The 24868-nt window shown below is 41.0% G+C and overlaps 1 protein-coding gene across 2 annotated transcripts in view; it reads left to right on the forward strand.

The window, feature by feature from the left end:
- Positions 1–24868, forward strand: part of COL4A2 (collagen type IV alpha 2 chain) — a 300203-nt gene that overhangs the window by 13672 nt on the left and 261663 nt on the right. For both annotated transcript variants that reach the window (XM_056555742.1, XM_056555743.1), the window contains exon 3: positions 4850–4901. In XM_056555742.1, coding sequence (XP_056411717.1) covers positions 4850–4901 — 52 coding nt within the window. The remainder of the gene's footprint in view (positions 1–4849; positions 4902–24868) is intronic.

Raw genomic sequence — 24868 nt, forward strand, 5'->3', positions numbered from 1 at the left:
ACTGATCGCAGTGATGCCCTGTATAAACCCTTCAGACGCAGGGATAAAAGTTGACCGCTGTGTCTGAACTGAAAGTGAAAGTATCCCAGCTCAGTTGGGCTGTTTGGGACCGCTGCGATGAAATCGCGGTGTCCCGAACAGCTTACAGAACACCGGGAGAATCCCTACCTGCCTCCTCAGTGTCCGATCGGCGAATGACTGCTCCGTGCCTGAGATCCAGGCAGGAGCAGTCAAGCGCCGATAACATTGATCAATGGTATGTTAATACATGCCAGTGATCAGTGTAAAAGATCAGTGTGTGCAGAGTTATATGGGAGCTATAACAATGCAAAAAAAAAGTGTTTTTAAATGTGATTTGAACCCTTCCCTAATAAAAGTTTTCCCATAAAAGAAAGCTGTGTAATTAAAAGTAAAAATAAACATATGTGGTATCGCCGCGTGCGTAAATGTCTGAACTATAAAATACAGTGGTCCCTCAACATACGATGATAATTCGTTCCAAACGAGCCATCGTTTGTCGAATCCATCGTAAGTTGAGGGATTCGTGCAATGTAAAGTATAGGAAGCTGTACTCACCTGTCCCCGCCGCTCGAGATTGTGTCCCCGCCGCTCCCGATGGTGATCCCGGGCCTCCGCTGGGCTCTCCGCTGTCTTCTCCGGTCCTCCGCTGTCTTCTCCGGTCCTCTGCTGTCTTCTCCGGTCCTCTGCTTTCTTCCGCAAAGCCTTACTGGGCTTGCGTATTGGATGACGTGCGCAGCAGCGTATTGACGTCATCGGAGAGGGCCGGGAAGACACCAGAAGACCAGCGCTGGACCCGGAGGGCACCCCGGAGCATTGTGGAGGGGTAAGTAATACTTACCGCACCACACAGGGAACATTAAGCTGCTATCCGGCAGCAGCTTAAGCATTTGGCGCTGCCAGATAGCACTTAATGCGATGGCCCCGACATAAAAAAGCATCGTAAGTCGATGCTGACATCAACATGCGATTTGATCATATGTCGGGGCCATCGTAGGTCGGGGGGTCACTGTATATTCTTAATTAAACTGCACTGTCAATGGCGTACAAGTCCAAAATAGCGTATTTTTGGTCACTTGTTATACCATTAAAAAATAAATAAAAGCGATCAAAAAGTCCAATCAAAACAACAATGGTACCGATAAAAACTTCAGATCACGACCCAAAAAATTAGCCCTCAAACCGTCCCGTATGCAGAAAAAAAAAGTTATAGGGGTCAGAAAATGACATTTTTAAACATATAAATTTTCCTGCATGTAGTTACGATTTTTTCCAGAAGTACGATAAAATCAAACCTATATAAGTAGGGTATCATTTTAACCGTAAGGACGTACAGAATAAACATAAGGTGTAATTTTTACCGAAAAATGCACTGCGTAGACACGGAAGCCCCCAAAAGTTACAAAATGGCGTTTTGTTTTTTTCTTCAATTTTATCGCACAATGTTTTTTTTTTTTTCGTTTCGCCGTGGATTTTTGGGTAAAATGACTAATGTCACTGCAAAGTAGAATTGGTGGCGCAAAAAATAAGCCATAACATTTGTTTTTGTAGGTGGAAAATTGAAAGGGTTATGATTTTTAAAAGGTATGGAGGAAAAAACAAAAATGCAAAAACTGAAAAACGCTGAGTCCTTAAGCTGTTAGGTTGGCTGATAAAAGCAATGCCAGATTTGTAAAGATTCTGTCATGTTTTAATAATTAAAAAAAAAAATTCTGAACTTTTTCAATTTTTTTTATTGCCATTTTCTGACCCCTGTAGCTAATTATTTTTTTTCGCATACGAGGCTGTGAGGGCAAATTTTTGGCACCATAATATGTTTTTTGTATTGGTACCATTTTGGTATTGATCTGATTTAAGGACTCAGCGTTTTTAAGTTTTTGCATTTTCGTTTTTTTCCTCCTTACTTTTCAAAAATCATAACCCTTTCAATTTTTCACCCAAAAATCCATATTATGGCTTATTTTTTGCGCCACCAATTCTACTTTGCAGTGACATTAGTCATTTTACCCAAAACTCCACGGCAAAACGGAAAAAAAATCATTGTGCGACAAAATTGAAGAAAAAACATCATTTTGTAACTTTTGGGGGCTTCTGTTTCTACACGGTGCATGTTTTGTTCTCATCGGACTTTTTGATCGCTTTTTATTCATTTTTTAATGGTATTAAAAGTGACCAAAATTATGCTATTTGGAATTTGGATTTTTTTTATGTGTACGCCATTGACCATATGGTTTAATTAACAATATATTCTTATAGTTCTGACATTTACGCACGCAGCGATACCACATATTTTTATTTGCACTGGTTTTTTTTATGGGAAAAGGGGGGATGATTCAAATTTTTATTAGGGAAAGGGTTAAATCACTTTTTTTTGCAGTGTTATAGCCCCCATAGGGGGCTGATCTTTTACACTGATGACTAGCACTGATCACTATGCCATTGATTAGTGTTATCGGCGTTTGACTGCTCCTGCCTGGATTTCAGGCACGGAGCAGTCATACGTCGATCAGACACGGAGGAGGCAGTTAGGGATCCTCCCGGTGTCCTGTAAGCCCAACTGAGGTGTCGGGATACTTTCATTTCAGACGCGGCGGTCAACTTTGATCGCCATGTCTGAAGGGTTAATACAGGGCATCACCGCAATCGGTGATGTCCTGTATTAGCCACGGGTCCCAGCCGTTGATGGCCGCCAGGACCGAACCAATATGACGCAGGGTCACCACAACGTGAATATACATCCTGCGTTGTTAAGGAGATAATCATTTTTTACTTTTTATATGGGATATTATAAAAATTGCAATTCTGTGTTTTGTTTTTTTTTGTTTTTTTTACATGTACCGGTACGTCATTTTCCGTACGGGATACATAATGTTATATTTTAATATTCCGTACAATTGCGCAGGTAGAGATACCAAATATATTTATTTTTATTATGTTTACATGTTTTTATATAGGGAAATGGGGTTAATGTTAATTTGAACTTTTAATATGGAAGGGGTTAATGTGTGTCTTTTAAACTTTTATTAAAACATTCTTTTTTTTTTTGTTTTTACACTTTATTAGTCCCTTAGGGGACTTTTAGGAGGAATCATTAGGATTCCTCATACAGATCAATAAAGTTCTATTGAACTTCATTGATCTGTATGCTCTGCGATCCATAGATAGAGCCTAGTCAAGTCAGGCTCTATCAATGAAGGAGCCTTGGACACTAAGGAATCAGAGGTAAGCCCTCCAGCTACCTCTATAGTCGATTGCACACTCCACTAGCCCACTATAGTGGATCAATCCTCTCCACTAGCCCACCAGGGAGCATTCTCATGTCAGCGGCGGCGATTGCCGCATGCTGGCTATTAGCGGTGGTATTGAGCTACTGAAAACAGTCGGGGGCTGCAGAGTATGGAGCGGGCACGAGTCCGGAGCCCCCTCCATACACCCCTCTGAGTGCCGCCGTGCTTGTCGGGGGCTTCCAGGTCCAGCCATGCTTGCCCGAAGCTGGGCTAAGGGCCTGAAAAATTCACCTGCCCAGCGCCCGGAACTGCATGTCCCGGGCGTCAGGTGATAGGAATTCCACATCCCTGAACTTGCTAATGCTGCCACTTCCTGCTGCCTAACACTTCCTGGCCTCTTCTCCACACATAGGAAGTGCTCACTTGGCCATTCACTGGCTGAGGTGGGTCACTTTAACGACTAATGATTGGCTAAGTGGGAAATTACTATGTGTTGGGACCTGGCAAAACAGTCACAAGTGCAGGATGCCAATGCGTTTTAATCACAGACACATCTGCTTATTAGACATATGTTTCATTTATGAAAAATAGTAAAAAAATAAATAAATAAATAACTGTATGTTAATGTTTCAGTAATTACAACAATAAGTAATTTTTGTCAACAGAAAATTAACAAAATTAACAGTTTTGTATTGCAAAGACTCATCTTAGCTGCTATAGTAAGCCATGTTTGTTAAAGGGGTACTCCAGCAAAAAAACATCTTATCCCCTATCTGAAGGATAGGAGATAAGATGTCTGATCGCGGGGATCCTGCCGCTGGGGACCCCTGCGATCTCCGGCATGGCACCCTGGTCATCCGTGTACTGAGCGAACTCTGCTCTGTGCCAAATGATTGGTGACTGCAGCCACCTCGCCCCCTCCATTCGTGTCTATGGGAGGAGGCATGACGGCTACGTACTAGCCGTCACTCCCCCTCCCATAGACACAAATGGTGGGGGCGTGGCGTGATGTCACGAACACGGAAGCTCCAAGCTTCCGTGTTCTGGATGCCACCACTGCCGGCCCGGAGATCACGGGAGTCCCAAGCGATGGGACCCCCGCGATCAGACATCTTATCACCTATCCTTTTGATAGGGGATAAGATTTTTTTTTTTTTTGCCAGAGTGCCCCTTTAATATCACACACCAGTTTTATGCATTGACACTTTCACTGCAAAGGACAATATTTAAATGTTAGTTTTCCAAAGATATCAGGATCATTTTCCTAGGCAAGAAATTGGGGTTCATCGGGTTTCAGTCATTGTATCTTGTCTTTTGCCAGACATAATAGTGCAACATGCTGTGTTGCTTTATACCAATATTTTGATTGAATCTGCCAAGGAACCTGCAATGCAAATGAGTGAGGTCTTAATATGTGTGAGGTCTTAAAGTGTTACTTGTTTATGATTTTGTTATCAGATGTACATCAGTTTGTAATGTTTTATTTTTATTTTATTTGCTGACTATACATCAGCTTTTTTTAATAGTTTCCCTTTACAGCTCTGCTCTCATACATTGTTATTCATTATTAAGTGTTGTTTTCTTTTCTATTTTTTTTATTCCAGGATGCTTCTGTCACTTATGCTATTAGGGTATCTTTCCAATACTGTTGATGCTGTAAGTATGGTGTAATCAAATATAATATAAACAATAGTGAAATAAATAAATCACAGTGTGTACTTCTATTAACCCCTTAACGAGGCAGGACGTCCAAGTGTATCCTTGTGAGGTGGTACTTAACGCACCAGGACGTACAGTTATGTCCTATACATAACCGCGAGCATCGAAGCGATGCTCAGGTCATGCGCGGCAGGTCGCGGCGGCTGATAGCAAGCCAGGGACCCGCCGGTAATGGCGGGCATCCGCGATCACACGGATGTCCGCCATTAACCCCTCAGATGCCGTGATCAATACTGATCACGGCATCTTTAGCACTGCGGTCACTAAAATGGATGATCGGATCTCCCGCAGCACTGCCTCGGCCATCATCCAGAATGGCAGACGAAGGTCCCTGCACCTGCCTCCGCTGCCTTCCATGGGTCTTCTGCTCTGGTCTGAGATCGGGCAGACCAGAGCAGAGGATGATTGGTAATACTGATCAGTGCTATACCCTATGCATAGCACTGAACAGTAATAGGCTGGGTTCACATCACGTTTTCAGCCATACGGGACCGCATACGGCTGGGGGGAGCTATAACCGGGTGCTCCCATGTCCCTGCTGTATGCCGCCCTTATGTAATTCATCTCAATGAACCGACCGGAGTGAAACGCTGACTCTGGTCAGCTCATTTTTGCCCCGTATGCGGTTTTCCACTGGACCTAAAATCTCCTCCCCCAATAAAAATTTAAATTGTAATGTAATAACCATATTTGGTAATGATACTGTACCGTGAACGGCGTGAACGTAAAAAAAAATAAATAATAATAATCCAAAATTGCTGCATTTTTTTTTTACATTTTATTAAAATGCGGACGGGGGGTTTGTGATGGAGGGAACGGGGTATGCGGGCGGGCGGGGGGCGTTGTGATGGAGGGAACGGGGTATGGGGTGGCTTTGACGGAGGGAACGGGCTAGCGCCGTAGCGCCGCATGGCACTAACTTATAGTTTATCTACACAGGGTGCCTCCAGCTGTTTCACTACTACAACTCCCAGCATGCATTGACAGCCTATAGATGTCATGGCAAGCTGAGAGTTGTAGTGGTGAAACAGCTGGAGGCACCCTGTGTAGATAAACTAAGGGCGGAAGTGTTGTCCCCAGCAGGCATCAGTGACGTGGTGCCTGCTGGGGAAGTCTGCCTGGTAGTTAGCACACTACCAGGCAGACATAAAGTTATTTTTAATATAGTAAAAAGAAAAATTAAAAGCAGGGAGGGGGTTAGGGATAGATTGGCAATAGGCAGGGACAGAAAAAAAAATAGGATGGTGGGAGCTACCCTTTAATTGTATTGACCCAAAGAATAAAGAACACATGTCAGTTTTACTGTAAATTGTACGGCGTGAAAACAAAATCTTCCAAAATTTGCAAAATTGCGGTTTTCTTTTTAATTTTAGTGAGTGATGGCATTACAACGGACAACGGAGTCCTTAAGGCCAAAATGCCCTTAATCTTAAGGGGTTACATTTTCTTAAATATGCTCAATAGGCCTGTCTAAAGGCCTCAATGATTTCCCATAGATCTCAAACATGAAGGAGCGTGGCACACTGCCAAGTACTGTAACCCTTTTTCTTTAGTTAGAGTGTGCCATATTCCATATTATTATAAAGTTGTTATTGAGGTGTGCAATTCTATTTCTAGATAAGCAGAGAGGTGTCAAAGTGTCCTGATTCTTTTGTTCTTACTTTTTATCCATATGTCTTAAAAGTGTGAGAGGGGGATAAAAACCCTGAGATATTACTTAATTGAGTGGAGAAGATGTTGGTTTTCAGTACAACCAGGGTATTTTAGCACTGGGATTTAACCACCAAAGAGCAATGAGTGGCTGCAATAAGCATGGTGTAATACTTTATTTTTTTTCAGTGTTGTGCAGGCACTAGCTGATACCCCTCATGATAGCAGCTGGTCTCTAAGGTTTTGTTTGTTTATTATGGCATGATATTGTGTTTTATTATAATAGAGAAGTCCAACAGCATCCAGTATGAAGTGGTCAAATGTTTAATGGCATCCCAATTCAAAAAAATGCACTGTTTCAACCTTTATGATCTTTGTCAGGCATACTGTCACGAAGGACAGGGATATGTGCAACCCTGAGCTCACCCACAGTCACTTTCCCTGCCTATCTGTGTATCCGCCCTAAGCCATGGATCCTCGACTGAACAATGGTATGTGCAGGGGCATGACAAGTTCAAAAACAATAAATAACACTGTATGGAGGTCAGGAAACAGGTAAGGATACAGGGTTAACAGGCATGGACAAGTTACTAAACACAGGGAATTAACAGGCAAACAGATAGAAAGTAGTGTAACAAGCCAGGTCCAACCTGAGATAGCAGCAAAGGTACCAAAGCACTTAGCAGAGAATTAAGATGTAACAAGCTGAGGTCAGAATACACAGAATAAAGGAGCAGTATAAGAGCTGAGACCAGATGAGATTGGCTTTATGTACAAGACCTAAAATAGGCACATGTGACCACCTCATATTGGTTGCTGCTGGACTTCTTTATTGGACAAATATTTGAGACTGTCTTTTGCGATTACTGGTTTACCGACCTGCGTCCACTCCACCCAGTGACTGACTTCATACGCCACCAGGCTTTGTTGGACCCTTTCCTTTGCTTTTGATATTGTGTTTAACGTCAAATAGGTGAAAATGATGTACTAACATAACTACTAATATAAATAATTTACTTTATGTTCAGTATTCTTTATGATACCACTTCTGCTCTTTGCAACTCACTCTACTGGCTACCTGTTCCTCCTAGAATAACCTTTTAGGCAATGTTCAAACGTTGGAAATTCCGCAAATCTGAACAAATTCTATTCAGCAGAATTTTGGCTACATTTTTGTATTGTGAGAACAAAGAATTCCACCGAAATTTAAGCCCCATTGACTTCAATGGTATTCCACCATGAAATGCCGCAAAATATAAGACTAGTCTTATATTTTGCATCAAGTGGAATTTTTGCTAAATTTGGAAAGCGGAAGTCTGAATGGCACTGTGAAATCCCATTGAAATTAATGTACAGTACATTTTTAGTGGAATTCTTTTACAGAATTCCACACGGAAATTCTGCTGTCTGCCTAAAACTTATTTCCCTATATACAAACATTTCCTGAGTTTTGCACCATCCTGTATTTCATCACTACTTGTACTTTCTGTACATTAATTGTATTTCATGTCGCAATGTTTCTATACTTAAAGCAAATTTAACATATATCAGGAAGAATGAGACTAGGAAAGAGACATTAACCCCTTAAGGACACAGCCCATTTTGGCCTTAAAGCGTACCCGTCAGATCCAACAGAAAACGTTTTTTTTAATATATCACTCAGTCCCTAATCCTGACCATGTACATCAAATTTTTGTGTCTAGCTCCTTTATTTATTTTTTATTACTTTTAATTTAGTTCATTAGTCTGAATTCCTCTCAAAGGGAGGGGGCGTGGCCTCACTGTTCAGGTCTCTGTCCCTCAGTATGCTGTCTGCTCACATCTCCCCTAGCATTAGCAAAACTACAACTCCCAGCTTATCCTCACTGACAGTAGTGGGACACAAGCTGTCAGTGGGAGGATTTTTCCTCCAGCTGTGAGCCCTGCGCTCAGAGCTGTCAATCAAGGAAGTGGGTCCATGACGTAGGTGATGACACATGGACACAGCAGTACTAGTATGTGTCCAAGCAGGCAGAGGTGGCAGTTGTTTTACTCGCTAATTTTCTAATGAAAACAATTGCAAAACCTATTGGTTTTGCATGCTTTACAACATATCAAAAGTTTTTGTATCTGACAGTGCCCATTTAAAGGAAAACTGTCATATGTTTTCTCCCGCACTATCCACAGGTACCGATGGATAGTATGGGAGACGCTGAAAATTTTGAGTCCTACCTTGCCCGGATGCGCTGCGCCGTTCGCCCTTTATAACAGTTTTTCTGTATATTTAAATTAGCTGCTAACTGGCACGGGTCGGGTTACTGCCTTCATCTGGCACTGTGAGGTAACCGCCGCCCGGCCCGCAGCACCCCCGGCTAATGAATATTCATATAATGTCTTACACTCTCCTTCTCATCCCGGCCGATACTGCGCTTGTGCGGGATTTCCTACTATACCCGGAAGTGGTCTTCAGCGCTGCTTCATTAGTCCGGAGCAGCGCTGGAGTAAATCTCGCACATGCGCAGTATCGGCCGGGATGAGAAGGAGCGTGTAAGACATTATATGAATATTCATTAGCCGGGCGGCGGTTACGTCACAGTGCCAGATGAAGGCAGTAACCCCGCCCGTGCCAGTTAGCAGCTAATTTAAATATACAGAAAAACTGCTATAACGGGCGAACGGCGCAGCGCATCTGGGCAAGGTAGGACTCAAAATGTTCAGCGTCTCCCGCACTATCCACCGGTACCTGTGGATAGTGCAGGAGAAAATATATGACAGTTTTCCTGACCAGGCCAATTTTATTTTTGCATTTTCGTTTTTTCCTCCTCCTTCTTCTAAAAATCATAAATCTTTTATATTTTCATCCACAGACAAGTATGAGGGCCTGTCTTTTACGTGACTAGTTGTCCTTTGTAATGACATCACTCATTTTAAACTAAAATGTATGGCGCAATGAAAAAAATACTATTTGTGTGGAGAAATTGAAAAGAATGCCGGAGTTTTGCAAATTTTGGAAGGTTTTGTTTTCAGCCTGTACAATTAATGTTAAAAATGACATGTATTCTCTATTCTGTGGGTTAATACAAATACAATTATACCCATGATTAAATATTTTTCTATTATTGTACCGCTTAAAGAAAAAACTCAAACTTTTTAGCCAAATCATTACGTTTAAGCTCCCTCTATTTTGTCGACCCATAACTTTTTGTGCCATGATCATACCACATTTGCGTATATAAAACTTTTAATACATTTTTTATAAAGCAATTTTGGAAATGTATTTTTTGTTACGTTTACGCCGTTCACCATACAGGATAATTAACATTATATTTTGATAGTTCGGACTATATGCTTTTTGGGGGTAAATAGGGAAAACTGACTTTTTACCTTTTTATTGGGGGAGTGGATTTTTCAAATTTTTTATTAATTATTTTCCTTTTTTTTTTACATTTTTTTTAAACACTTTTTATGTCCCCATAGGGGACTATTTATAGCAACCATATGATTGCTAATACTGTTCAGTGCTATGCATGGGGCATAGCACTGATCAGTGTTATCGGTGATCTTCGAAGACCTCTGTCCGCCATTACAGATGATCGGATCCCCGCGGCAGCGCTGCTGACACTGCAGTGCATCTTACCGCACTGCCACAGATGCCATGATCTGTATTGATCACGGCATATGAGTGGTTAATGGAGGACATCGGCACGATCGCTAATGTCTGCCATCACCGGCGGGACCTACCACGCATGACGCGAGCATTGGTTCGGTGCTCGTAGTCATATCCATGATGTAAATGTACATCATGGTGCGCTAAGTACCACCTCACCATGACGTACATTTACGTCTTATAAAGGCCAACCTTGTAAATGGCTGTAAAATATAAATTAATATCTTTATTAAAGGATCATAACTTTTTATTGATACTACATTTGCATATATAAAACTTTTAATACATTTTTATAAAAAAAATTGAGAATATGATGTAACAAAAAAGCCAAGGGTTACATGAGGATTCCTCAGGAATCTTCCAGATCAAAAGCATGAAAGATAAAGAAAAGTGATGGATAGTAAAGGAGAAAAGAATATGAGATTTATGTTTTTTCTTGATAAATTCTGAGAGCTGAAGCTGCTTTTCACCAGGGAATAAATAACCTTAGAAGACAGAAGTAATCTTTAACCTTGCAGGCCAGTTGACTAACTTCTGTTTTATATTAGTGGAGCAAGCAGTTGGCTGATGTTAAAGGGCAGGGAGAATTTCCAAGCTTCACAAATTGTACTATGAGAAAAAGGAAATCATAGCTGAATTTCAGATGCCATGTGTGAGAGAAAGTAGTTGGGAACACTGTAGGCCAGCCATCCATTATAATAGCACAAGGGGAATAAAAGTCTGTGACAGGGTGACACAGAAAGTTCACAATTAGTCATCATTATCATTATTTCCATAGGGATTTTATTATGGGATTACAGTGGGTCACTCCGCCTGCACAATAAATTTATTGCAGCCACCAGTGTCAGGCAGCTTCGGCCAAGGCAAATGGGATCATGGTATGCATCAAAAGGGGAATAGATGTAAATGTTAGAGAAATAGTTCTACAACTGTACAAATCAACCAGTCAGATCACACATATTTTATATAGTTTTGGGAACCAGTGTACAAGAAACATGTAGTATATATCAAAACCAATAGTAGCAGAACATGACAGAACCCCTGCACCCACCGCAGTAATACGGGTCAGACAGCTCCTCTTCGGGATCTTCGGGCCTCTGAGTGCCCCACGCTGACCTTGTCTGCCCGTCTGCTGTAGGTCCCGAAGAGGAGCTGTCTGACCCGTATTACTGCGGAGAGTGTAGGAGTTTTTTCATGTTCTGCTACTATTGGTTTTGATATACACTATTTGTTGTGTCCTAGCACAACCGCTGGTCGTTTTTTGCCCCAAGTACCTGCAGGTCTATCCAGGACCCTTAGGTGTGTGCTACTGGGAAATACAAGTTGCAGTTCCGCTCTGATCTCTGCTGCATGTGTAGAAACATGTAGGGGAGATGGATCCGGTTCAAAAGTGGGCAAGCAAAGCAAAATTGAATGGGTGGACTACAGTACCCAGAATGATTATCACAATTATAGTTATTTAGTTTAGAAAAAAGATGTCCGATAGGTGACCTAATAACTTTGTATAAATATGTGATGGGGAAATACAAAGATCTCTCCCATCATCTATTTATACTCTCCAACAAATAGGCTATGTTCAAAGTCAGTTTTGCTGAATTTGAGCGGAATTTGAGCAGAATTTCTGTGTGCTCAAAACACAGAATTCTGACGCAATTCAATGCCATATCGACTTTCATGGGATTCTGCATGGAATTTTGCAAAATTTAAAGACATGTTCAATGTTTTTGCAGAATCCGTAAAGCGGAATTTAAGCCGTGTGAATGGGGCAGTGGAATCCCAATTCAATACAACATGCAGTAAATTTTCCCAAATATCCTAGCGGTATTTATCCAGCACATTCCCCTAGAAAATTCTGCTGTGTGAACATAACCTTACGAGGGGGGACGTTACTTAAAATGCATGGTCAATGGTGTAAACGTAAAAAAAATATAATAATTGGTCATTTTTGGTCAATTTATATAGCAAAAAAAAATCTAAATAGCATTCTAAAAGTCGCATCAAAACAAAAATAGCGCCATAAAAACTGCAGACTACAGCACAAAAAATGAACCCTAATACATCCCCATATATGAAAAAATTAAAGTGTTATAGAGGTCAGAAAAGACAGTTTTAACCCATTTTGGCCTTGAGGACACAAACAATTTTCATTTTTTCATTATGCAACATTGGTTTTCACGCATTGCATTTAAAAAAATATTTTTTATTGTAAATTACATGTTCTTTTAATTCTGTAGGTCAGGGTGATTAAAACAATACCCACTTTATATAGTTTTTCAATTATTTTACTAGTTTAAAAAAAAGTCTAGCTATTTTTTTTTTTTAATGAAACCACAAAAGCCTAAAATTGTCCTTTTCTGACCCCTATAACTTTTTTATTTTTATGTATACTGGGATGTATGAGAACACATTTTTATGATATATGATGATATCAAAAATCTTTTTTTAAATTTTTTAACATGTACACCGTTTACTGTGCGAGATCATAAACATTATATTTTCAGAGCTCAGACAATTACTCATGCGGCGATACAAAATATACATATTTTATTTATTTATTTATTTTTTTGTAAAATGGAAAAATAAAGGTGATTTATTTTTATTTAAGTTTAGAAACATTTATTTATTTTTTATTTTACACTTTTTAAGTCCCCATAGGGTTCTTTTACATGCAGTCATTAGATTGCATTCACTGTTCAACTCTATGCTATTGTTGCGTAACATTGAACAGTGAGATCAGCGATCCACTGATACAGCCTGGCCATCCAAGGGTGAATCAGTGAATTGGTGATATGGTAACAGGAGGCTGGTGAGGGGACCCTCTACCACCATTTCCACTTATCCAATGAGTCCCCTGAGCTAGACGGGATATAGGATTTAATTCGTTAGATGCCACAATCTGAATTGATCATGGTGTCTAAAGGTTTACTGCAGTTGCAGTAAACTGCCTGATCCATCTCTCCACTAACCACATCTGTCAGGAGAATCAGGAAACCCCTTTTGGCCTATTAGATCATTGACCCATCCTGCTGAAATTGGCAGGTTCAGCCGACAATAATCTATTGTGTTTGTCTAGTCTTAGTACACTATGTACTGGGATGTAATCACATAACTAGGTCACTTGGCTGTTGCATGTGACATCCCACTGGCCAATATATCATCTGCATCCCTTTTGTTCCTATACCTTGATGCCTGACATGACTACCTGTTTTAGTAGTATATTTGGACAAATGCTTATTTCATATTTTGGAGTAACTCACCTTCTCATGAGATTTCTCCCTAGCCTCAGTTATAGTATAGACTAGTTTGACAGCTGTTAAATGTAAGATTAATTGCTAAATGAAAAATTATCTTTTTAGGTTATAAATGTTTTGAAGGCCTCCATGAACTGGGTGTATCATCACTACATCTGGTTCCTGTATACTTAATTACATCTTCTGAGAACATTTGCTCTTGTTGATACATACATAGGTATCCCAGACTATGATGAATAACCCAGAATAAAATTGTAAAATTGTTTCCATACCGGTATAAATCCTCTGAAGGTGACCTGCAATACATTGCATAAGCAACAGGGAAAATGTACACATTTTTACATATGTTTGTAACTATCTATACTGTACATTCCCATGTATGTAGTGACCAAGCATTACAGTTAGCTTAGTTTTTTTTTTTGTAAAATGTTTAACTATTTATAGTTGTCTATCATTTTTTTTTTTTGAGAAGCATACATGTTTTAGTAAAATTTCAAAGGCTTAAAATAAATGCATCTGCTTCTATAATTTTAACATTTCATTCCTTTAGATTTCCCAAAGTGTTGGTTAATGTGAGTGAGGCTGGGCTTTTTGGAATCACCAAATCAAATCAAATGTTTTGGTCTGTCCTAAGGATACTATGCCCCATTTATCTCAGACAATCAATATTAAAAGTCCTTGAAAACGTGACCTATTTTGAAATTTTTTTTATGACATATTTTTATTTACATTATTAAACTTTTGTTAGAGGGTTTATAAGTTTAGCAGCAATTTTCCAGATTTTCAAGAAGTGGAATTGAGGGGACTGTATGTTAAACACTTTAGGTGTTTCACGGAAATAAAAGCAAAGTGGAGGCAAAATTTTAAAATGTTATTTTTTGGCAGATTTTTCATTTTAATCCTTTTTTTTTTTTATTCACCGAATTCTGACGTACTTAGAAATATTCCATATGTGGCCTTTGTGCACTACATGTCTCTCACACGGGCCTCAGGCATGAAGGCGTGCTGTGTGGATTTTGGGGCATCCTTTTAGTTTGGGATATTTTGTTGGCATCATATAAAATTACAGTGGCCTTGGGGTGCAAAAATACTTTTGGCAGACAGGTTGACACTTTCATTGGTACCATTCTGGGGTACATGTGCCACTCTGATCGTTTTTTATTTTATTTTTTATGAGGTTGTTTTTTATTAGTTTTTTTGGTAGTTTGTCATTTGGTAAAATGACATGTTAATGTTACACTGATACGATTATGGCAATACCAAATTTATATACTTTTTAAAATATATTTTAGTTAAAGAGTACCTGTCATCATCTAAACTTTCTCTGATCCCCCTCCCCATCTGTCCCTTACTCTAGCTATGCCTATCCCTGTGTTTATTGAGGTTTAAAACGCTGTGGAAATACTTTTTTTTATCCCTCTTCATTAGCTCAGGAGCACTGTCTTTCTGAGGGGTGGAAGGAGGCGGGTCCCGGCAGGCATGATGTAACATGAAGCCTGACCGGGACTCTGCTTCTGCCAGTCTTTCTGTATGCTGCTCTCCCTCTGCAGCAGTGTTTCCCAACCAGGGTACCTCCAGTTGTTGCAAAACTACAACTCCCAGCATGCCCAGACAGCCAACAGCTGTCCGGGCATGCTGGGAGTTGTAGTTTTGCAACAGCTGGAGGCTCCCTGGTTGGGAAACACTGCAGTGTGCATACAGACTAAGTACAAGGGAGGGATGGCAGCCTGTCTCTCTCTCTCCTGTGTCTCTCTGCACTAAAAAGTCAATGCTGAGAACCAGGGGCAATGGGAGCAATTAGAGGCAGTGATTAAGATGAATGTCAGGGGGGGGGGGGGGCACAGAGCAGGGAGTGCAGTGAGATAATACAATGTATAAGATAACTTGTGGTGAGGGGCAGGGAGAACACAGAGCAGGGGGGAGGGGGAGGTGGCTGGCTGTTATATGAGAGGCATGTGCAGGCTTGTAGCTCACAGTACTGAACTTCCGGTGGAAGGACCAGAACCCTTTCAGCATTAGTCCTAAAAGCTGTACACTTACTATGAAAAGCAGAAGCTGCCTGCAGACCAGGCATAGAAGAGAGACCCCTAGTGGCCAAAAGTATAAAATGAAAAAACTGTTATAAATATTAATATTTTTTAATGAAGATATATTACAATATCTCTTCATTAATGATTATGAACAACATATTAAAAGTTTTTGTTGATGACAGGTACTCTTTAATTTATGGTATAAAAACTATTTTTTCTTAAAGGGGTATTCCTGTGAAAATCAGTTTTTTTCATATTAACTGGCTCCAGAAAGTTAAACAGATTTGTAAATTACTTCTATTAAAAAATCTTAATCCTACAAGTACTTATCAGCTGCTAAAGTTGAGTTGTTCTTTTCTGTCTGACCAGAGTGCTCTCTGGTGTCACTTCTGTCCATGTCAGGAACTGTCCGGAGCAGGAGAGGTTTGCTATGGGGATTTGCTCCTGTTCTGAACAGTTCATGAGACAGACAGAGGTGTCAGCAGAGAGCACTGTTGACAGAAAAGAACAAGTCACCTTAAGCAGCTAATAAGTACTGATAGGATTGAGATTTTTTTAATAGAAGTAATTTGCAAATCTGTTAACCTTCTGGAGCCAGTTGATATTAAAAAAAAATTTGACTGGAATACCCCTTTAAGTCCCCATGTCCAACTAATAAATAATGTAAAAAGTGTGCTATCATATATGCATTAGATTAAATATGAACATGCCCTTAATCACTGTTTTATTGCTGAAACATTATTATGGGTACTATCTAGTTGCCCATTAATGTTAAGCATTGCTGTTATTGTGTCGACACAGTGATACATGGCTAAATCAGACATGTATCACTGTTCATAACAAAGCCCACATTATTAAAGTTGAACTATTAAGGGGCAGCTACATATTAAGATACAGACACTGCTCAAATCTACTAATAAAGTTGAGCTGGAGGGGACTTACTGAATGGGTCTGGATGCTATCTTTTAGTGCAGCCCATGGGAGATGACTGGTACCCGGCTGCTGAGAGCAGGAAGAGGAGAGAGGGCAAAAGAATTTGGATATAGATTCAGAGTCATCACTGTTTTAGGACTGCCACAGAGCTTGTGTGGTATGAAACTCCTAGGCACACTACGCAGCATCCGCACTTCATGTGTTGTGGTGCCTGGAGCTGGGTAAGGCTACAGTCACATCACGATTTAAACATATGATTTTGTATCAGTTTTTATTTCCCAAAACGGGAACCAAAACACTGACAAAACTGTAAGTTGAAATTGTATTTATAAAAATCATATACAGTTTTTATAAAAATCGGGACTCCCGCAGCCGGGAAATGTGCAGGAGCCATCCCTCAGTGACTCTGTCTTCGGTGACTCTGCAGGAGTGTGGGTACTACTACTCCCATCATGGAGTCTGTCCCAGTAATAGTACCAGCTCTGAGGGATGGATCACAGCAGGTCTCACTTCTGAGACCTGTTGCGATCGTAACTTACAAAGCAGGAAAGTGGGCGGCATGCTGCACCATTCTGCTCCCCAGCCGGGAGGTTTAGAAAATCTCTGCACTTTAACTTCATATTCCCCACTGGGATCCCTGATTGATCAGCACCGATTGACAAATCAGGGCTTCTAGTGAGGAATATGGAGTTATAGAGCCATGAGTCCAGATTCCCTGCTGGAAGCCCTGATTGGTCAGTAAGTGCTGACCAATCAGGGATCCCGGTGGAGAACATGAAGTTAAAGTGCAGAGATTTTATAATCCTTGCTGGGAAGCCGGCCAGGGTAGTGGAGCAGCGCTGCATGCTGCCGCTTCCCTGGTTTATAAGTTAGGATTGCAGCTGGTCTCAGGAGGGAACCCCGGTTCGATCAGTTCCTCAGCCCCTGTAATAGTACATTGAACATGAAACAGACTCTGTCTCCTTTAGTCGTGGGTACTACTACCCCCAACACAGTCTGTTACATGATGGGAATAGTAGTAGTACCAAAGCCCTACAAAACAGTACAAAACCGTGCACAAAACTGCTTGACCACGGTTATGTGCATGGGAAAAAAAGCACAAAACCATACAAGTACAAAACTTTACACAACTGGATACATCTAGTTGTGTAAGTTTTTGTAATGACTACAGTTTGCTATATGGTTGTATACGGTTTTCAAATAGAAACAGACGTAAATGATATCAGCCAGCTATTAAACCAATAGGTAACAGTTGTAAAAAAACTGCCGGTACAGTGCCTGGGAATGTATTTTCCGGGACAGCCCTTTAAAAAATTGAAACAATTTCAGCAAATTTGGGACTGTTGGCAAATATGCATACATAGAATATTTATCATCATTTGTTAAGCCCCTTACTATCATAGCAACCCAAAGCTATTTTAGTTATAAATAAAAATTGTATCATTCCCATAATGTAATAGTGCTTCATGGGGCATTAAGAGGTCAGAGAGAACCTGTCATCTCTTTTATGCTGCCTAAACCATGAGTCATTGGGATGTCCCTTGTGGACACTGGACTTGATTGGTAACTTTTTCCCTATATCTAAACTGGTTAAACCTACTACCCAAAACAACATCAATGCCAGTTAGTCCATAAACTATATGTATTCTAAATTGGTGTAATAAAAATTTTAATTTCAATATAATAAGCCCTGATGCAGTGACACTGATGAAATTAAAAACATTTTTTACAAATAATTGTTGTATAACAAACCTAATAAGCTGTATACTTTAATGGGGGTTTCCAGTACTTTTCTGTTGATGGCCTTTCCTTAGAGTAAGACATCAATATCTGAACAGTGGGGTGCTGATACCTTGCCAGAGCAGTGACACCCAAATATAAACAGTAAATGGTGCTGAAAGCAGATGGCTCCATACTTTGTTTAGTGGTGGGTTAGTGCAGCTCCCCTTTCATTGAGTTCCAGCCTGCTTCTGGCACCATTCCCTGTGCACATGCATGTGTCATGGATGTAGTTAGCAGCTAATTAGTGGGGTGCTAAATGTCAGCAGATATTAATGATCTATTCTGAGGATAGGCCATCAGTAAAAAAGGGCAGAAAAACCCCTTTAAATTGTTTAAACTGTCCTACCATTCACCTTTGTGTCTTTATATTTGCAAACTGAGACCTGGGCTACACTGTAACTTTGTGTAGCACTACAAATTGTTTCCAACTATTTAACTATAACTATCACTTAAAGGGGTATTCCGGGGAAGCCAACTTATCCCCCATCCACAGGAGTGAGGATAAGTGTCTGATCCCAGGGGTCTGACCACTGGCACCCCCTGCGATCTCCTATATAGGACCTAGCAACTCACCCATTCTCAGAGTCTCCGGCCCCCACATTCCAAGACAAGCAGGAATGATAGTCTACTCAGCGAATCACTGACTGAGATAGGGGTCTTGTCTCAGCAGTCATTGACAGAGCAGACCATCACTCAGGCTCGTCTCTGAGGGTGGGGATCAGAGCGCTTTGAGGATGGGTATGTTGCTAGGCCCCCTACCTGATATTGCGGGAAGTCCCAGCAGTCTGACCCCCTGCGATCAGACCTTTATCCCCTATCCTTTGTAAAGTTGACTGAGTTTCCCTTGAATAGTTAAACCAATTGTGAGACACATAAACAGTATGCATAGAGAGGGGGGAGATCCTCATTCCCTGAGATACTGGTACATGTTTGGGTGGTCTATTTACATCTACCTGCCCTTATTTGGTTTTTGGAGGTCTTTCATAGACACATTTTTACACATTTATACTTGGGGGGGGGGGGGGGTCATTGCATATTTAAAAGTGAAAAGGTTATCCAGGAAAAAGTGTTTTTATATATATCAACTGGCTCCAGAAAGTTAAACAGATTTGTAAATTACTTCTATTAAAAAATCTTAATCCTTTCAGTACTTATGAACTGCTGAAGATGAGTTGTCGTTTTCTGCCTGAGTCCTCTCTGTTGACACCTGTCTCGGGAACTGTCCAGAGTAGAAGCAAATCCCCATAACAAACCTCTTCTACTCTGTGCAGTTCCCGAGATAAGCAGAGATGTCAGCAGAGAGCACTGTTGCCAGACAAAAAAGAACAACTCAACTTAAGCAGCTGATAATTATTGTAAATATTAAGATTTTTTTTAATAGAAGTAATTTACAAATCTGTTTAACTTTCTGGAGCCAGTTGATATATAAAAAAAAAGTTTTTTCCTGGAATATCCCTTTAAGTTTTCTTCATCATATACCCCCCGCCCCCCCTGTGAATTATGTATTACAATCTGTAGTGCTACAAAAAGTCTCAGTGTGGCCCTAGTATAAAAGGCAGTCCCTTTGGGTTCGCATCCTGCTCTTATACTCTCTTCCTTTTGTTCTCTCCCTCTTGCTAATATATTGGATATACATGAAAAAGAGATGAGTGTGATTATCATTGCATTATCAAATTTCAGAGATTTTAAAATGGAACCTATAAGGTTCCAAAGTGCATTCAGAAGTTTTGTGTTGTAAACAAAGGAGAGGTTTGACTTCTTTGTTACCACCTACAATACAGTGCATTACTATATATTACTTTGTTTTCTTGTTTTTTGTTTTTTTTTTTTCGTTTTTTTTTTTCATTCCAAATGTATTTGCAGATTTTAATATAAAATTAAAAAAACATAGAAACAAAACAAATGACTTATTTTCTATTGCATGAAAGCATAATAATTCTTATTGTTATTGGCAGACTGGAAGACATTTCTAGTCATGTTTTATTTCAAACAGGGTATAGGAGATAGAGTGCTCGACCTTCACAGCACAGAACTTACAACTTAAAATAAGTAAATAGATAAAAGTGTGCATTACAAGTGTCGGTTTTCTAATGGTTATATTTCCCTCATATATGAATATACAGCCAAGAAGTGTGTTTTACATTTCAGAAGTTTCACGCTGAGAGTTCCATGTAGAATACATATACAACCACATTGATCAGTTCATGAATTGCACAGTCCCCATACAGTTAGTTTAACATTTAAAGTCTTCTGTAGTTCAGCTATTTAAAAAAAAAAAAAAAAGAAAGTATCTAGGTCAGGTTTCAGCCTTTAAAGCATAAACATTCTATGCAAGCTCAAAGAGTAGTGCACATCATCAGTTGCTTTTACTAGTTTTGCTATTAAAGGGGTACTCCGGTGAAAAACTTTTTTTTTTTTTTAAATCAACTGGTGCCAGAAAGTTAAACAGATTTGTAAATTACTTCTATTAAAAAATCTTAATCCTTCCTGTACTTATTAGCTGCTGAATACTACAGCAGAAATTATTTTCTTTTTGAAACACATTACTATCTGCTGACATCACGAGCACAGTGCTCTCTGCTGACATCTCTGTCCATTTTATGAACTGTCCAGAACAGCATATGTTTGTTATGGGGATTTCCTTTTACCCTAGACAGTTCCTAAAAATGGACAGAGATGTCAGCAGAGAGCACTGTGCTCGTGATTCAGCAGACAGCTCTGTGTTTCAAACGGAAAAGAATTTCCACTGTAGTATTCAGCAGCTAATAAGTACAGGAAGGATTAAGATTTTTTAATAGAAGTCATTTACAAATCTGTTTAACTTTCTGGCACCAGTTGATTTAAAAAAAAAAAGTTTTTCACCGGAGTACCCCTGTAATGGATATTTCATTACCATGAAAAAAAAACCTTTACAACTATATAAGGGTTTTTTCCTCACAATTGATATTTAAATAGGTGCTGTTAGTTTCAAAAACGTTTTATACATTGTACATCTTGGCAAAACATTAATCTTTCTAATATACTTCATAAAAAAATGTAATTTATATTTATTGAAATCATGACTTATAAAATCATGGCTTTGTCAAAGCTGAAGCACAAGCATGAACGAAGTCAAATAGGTGAGGGTGGTCTTGCACTCCTCTGTGCACAGAGGAGTAATGTCAGACAGGAGAGAGCACAGAGGAGCACTAGCAGACAGGAGAGACCACAGATGAGTGCTATCAGACAGGAGAGAGCACATAGGAGTACTATCAGACAAAAGAGAGCACAGAGGAGTAATGTCAGACAGGAGAGAGCACATAGGAGTCCTCTCAGACAGGAGAGAGCACAGAGGAGTGCTATCAGACCGCAGAGAGCACAGAGGAGTCCTATAAGACAGGAGAGAGCACAGAGGAGTACTATTAGGAGAGAGCACAGAGGAGTGCTATCAGTCAGGATAGAGCACAGAGGAGTCCTATCAGACAGGAGAGAGCACAGAGGAGTCCTATCAGACAGGAGAGAGCACAGAGGAGTCCTATCAGACAGGAGAGAGCACAGAGGAGTCCTATAAAACAGTAGAGAGCACAGAGGAGTACTATTAGGAGAGAGCACAGATGAGTGCTATCAGAAAGGATAGAGCACAGAGGAGTCCTATCAGACAGGAGAGAGCACAGAGGAGTCCTATCAGATAGGAGCGAGCACAGAGGAGTACTATCAAACAGGAGAGAGCACAGAGGAGTGCTATCAGACAGGAAAGAGCACAGAGGAGTACAATCAGCCAGGAGAGAGCACAGAGGAGTCCTATCAGACAGGAGAGAGCACAGAGGAGTACTATCAGACAATAGAGAGGAGTCCTATCAGACAGGAGAGAGCACAGAGGAGTACTATCAGACAGGAGAGAGCACAGAGGAGTGCTATGAGACAGGAAAGAGCACAGAGGAGTACAATCAGCCAGGAGAGCGCACAGAGGAGTGCTATCAGACAGGAGAGAGCACCGAGGAGTCCTATCAGACAGGAGAGAGCACAGAGGAGTGCTATCAGACAGGAGAGCACAGAGGAGTCCTATCAGACAAGAGAGAGCACATATGAGTACTATCAGACAGGAGAGAGCACTGAGCAGTGCTATCAGACAGGAGAGAGCACAGAGAGTACTATCAGACAGGAGAGAGCACAGAGAAGTCCTATCAGACAGGAGAGAGCACAGAGGAGTGCTTTCAGACAGGAGAGAGCACAGAGGAGTGTTATACGACAGGAGAGAGCAGAGAGGAGTGCTATCAGACAGGAGAGAGCACAGAGGAGTACTATCAGACAGGAGAGAGCACAGAGGAGTACTATCAGACAGGAGAGAGCACAGAGGAGTGCTACCAGACAGGAGAGAGCACAGAGGAGTCCTATCAGACAGGAGAGAGCACAGAGGTGTGTTATCAGACAGGAGAGATATAAACAACAATTTAACCCTGATGGGGGTTAACAGAAAGCCTCTATATAAGTATGTGTTCTATTAAAACATAACTTTTAATCAAATAATAAGGTAAAGGTGAGAAACAATACCACACAATTAAAACCACTGACCCAATCACATCTAATGATGTCACATATGTCTTGAATAGACCAGTCCCTAACAGTCGACTTATCGGTCTATCTCGTACTTGATTGGGTGTCTAAATAGACATCAGTGGAGTACTGTCTACATATAGTTGTATAAAGTGTGTTATTTGACCACTATCTTGGTCTATGGAGTACTTGGGCACTTAATGTAGCCCTTACTCAGTAATACGCGTCTCATTCCCGTGAGCAACTCTATAGTTGACAGTACCAGATGGTATTTGGTGTTGACCACTTTATGTTTAAATCCAATATCACCACTAAGATGACATTATCTGTGTGGACTGTATCTATTTCATTTCATTTTTATGCATCCAAATCACTTTTGCGTACTGACCTGTACCTGCTGGGCACCGCAGGTCTGGACTCATGGCTTAGATCGCCCACTAGTGAATGTTTATAGATGCATAATATACAGACTCATGCTTATAGATGTGTTGAGAAAGCATGTTAAAATGTCAGGCTGTCACAGGCTGACATTTTAACATGCTTTGCCAACACATCTATAATCATATATGTACTATATATACTACCAAAATTACAAGACCATTCTATTCAACCTAACCAAGCTTAAATCAAACATTTTAGGAATGAAAAGGAATGTCTGTTGTAAAGTTTTAATTTATGAGGTAAATGCCAACCATCTTTTAAAGTAGACACACCTGAAAATCAGTCTAGAATGGTGGATATAACTTAACCTGTCCTTAGACAGCTCTTTTTCTCTTTACATGAAAAATACAATTAAATGCATGCAACAAGAAAATTCTGGGAATTTTAACCAGGGGCTTGTATAGAATTCATGGCGCCCTATACCATAAATCAGCATTGCCCCCCTTTCCAATATTAGTATGTGCCCCTAGACTAATATTCCCCCATCTAATGACCAAAAGGCTTTAGATACCAGTAGTGACTCACGGGTGATGTCTTGTTGGAGTCGTTCAGTTTTTTTATTCTTCTCCAAACCGCCATGATGACTTCTAATAGCCATGTATTATCGACAGAATGTGCAAGCAGAACATCCTAGCCTCCTTTCTTTTCCAACACAAATTTCACCTCTCTACAATTTAACTGTAGTCCCACCAACTGTTATAATGCCCTTCATGGTGCCCCCACAGTAAAAGTGGGTAGGAAGGTCCCCCGTTAGGTAATTGGCTCCGACAGCAGTTAGGCAGTTTCCACATTAGGTAGGTGAGTCCGTAGGTAGGTAGTTCCCCATTAGGAAGTATGTCTTCTCCATTATGCTAGGTAGCCTATTCAGTGGGCAGGTAGTTCTCCCAGTAGGCAGGTTGTTACCCCTAGTAGGTAGGTAGCCCACCCAGTAGACAGTTATCCCCCTCAGTAGGCAAGTACCCCCTATACTAATCCACTGGGCTCAGGTGAAATTGAGGGGTGGGCCATTTAGCCCCTTAACCCCTTAAGGACAATGGACGTACTCCTACGCCCCCGTTTCCGAGTCCTTAAGGACCGAGGGAGGAGTACGTCCTGTCCATTCCCGGCCCCCCGCAGCCAGCTTTAGCGGAGCTGGTGCCCGATATCTGCTGATATCGATCAGCAGGCATCGCAGCATATCGCCCAGGGGGGTCATGATGACCCCCCCCATATCAGCGATGGCCGCAGATCGCTGAACAATTCAGCCCAGCGATCTGCGGCGGATTCCGGGTCAGTCGGGTCTCCAGTGACCCGGAATTACTGGCTGATCGGGGCCGTCTCTGACAGCCCCGGACAGCAATAGCCAGCAGGGGTGAGGTGGCACTGCTGCCACCTCACTATCGCCCTGATCCGTCGGCCGGTTTACCGGCCGACCAATCGGGGCACCTGCTGCGGGTGTCAGTCCCGCTACTAGATCCGCCCCTCTTCCGGAGGACGTGATCGGGTGTGGGAAGAGGACCCTGGCAGCTGGGGACCCCGATCCTCGGCGTCCCTGTTGGGATCAGGGCCCCAGGAGCGGCGGCGGCGAGGGACTGACCTGCAGCGTGGATCAGCAGTTGGGTGAGTGACAGCCTCCTGCTGTTGCTTAGCAACAGCTCC

The sequence above is a fragment of the Hyla sarda genome, chromosome 2, assembly GCF_029499605.1.
Source record: "Hyla sarda isolate aHylSar1 chromosome 2, aHylSar1.hap1, whole genome shotgun sequence".
Taxonomy (NCBI): Eukaryota; Metazoa; Chordata; class Amphibia; order Anura; family Hylidae; genus Hyla; species Hyla sarda.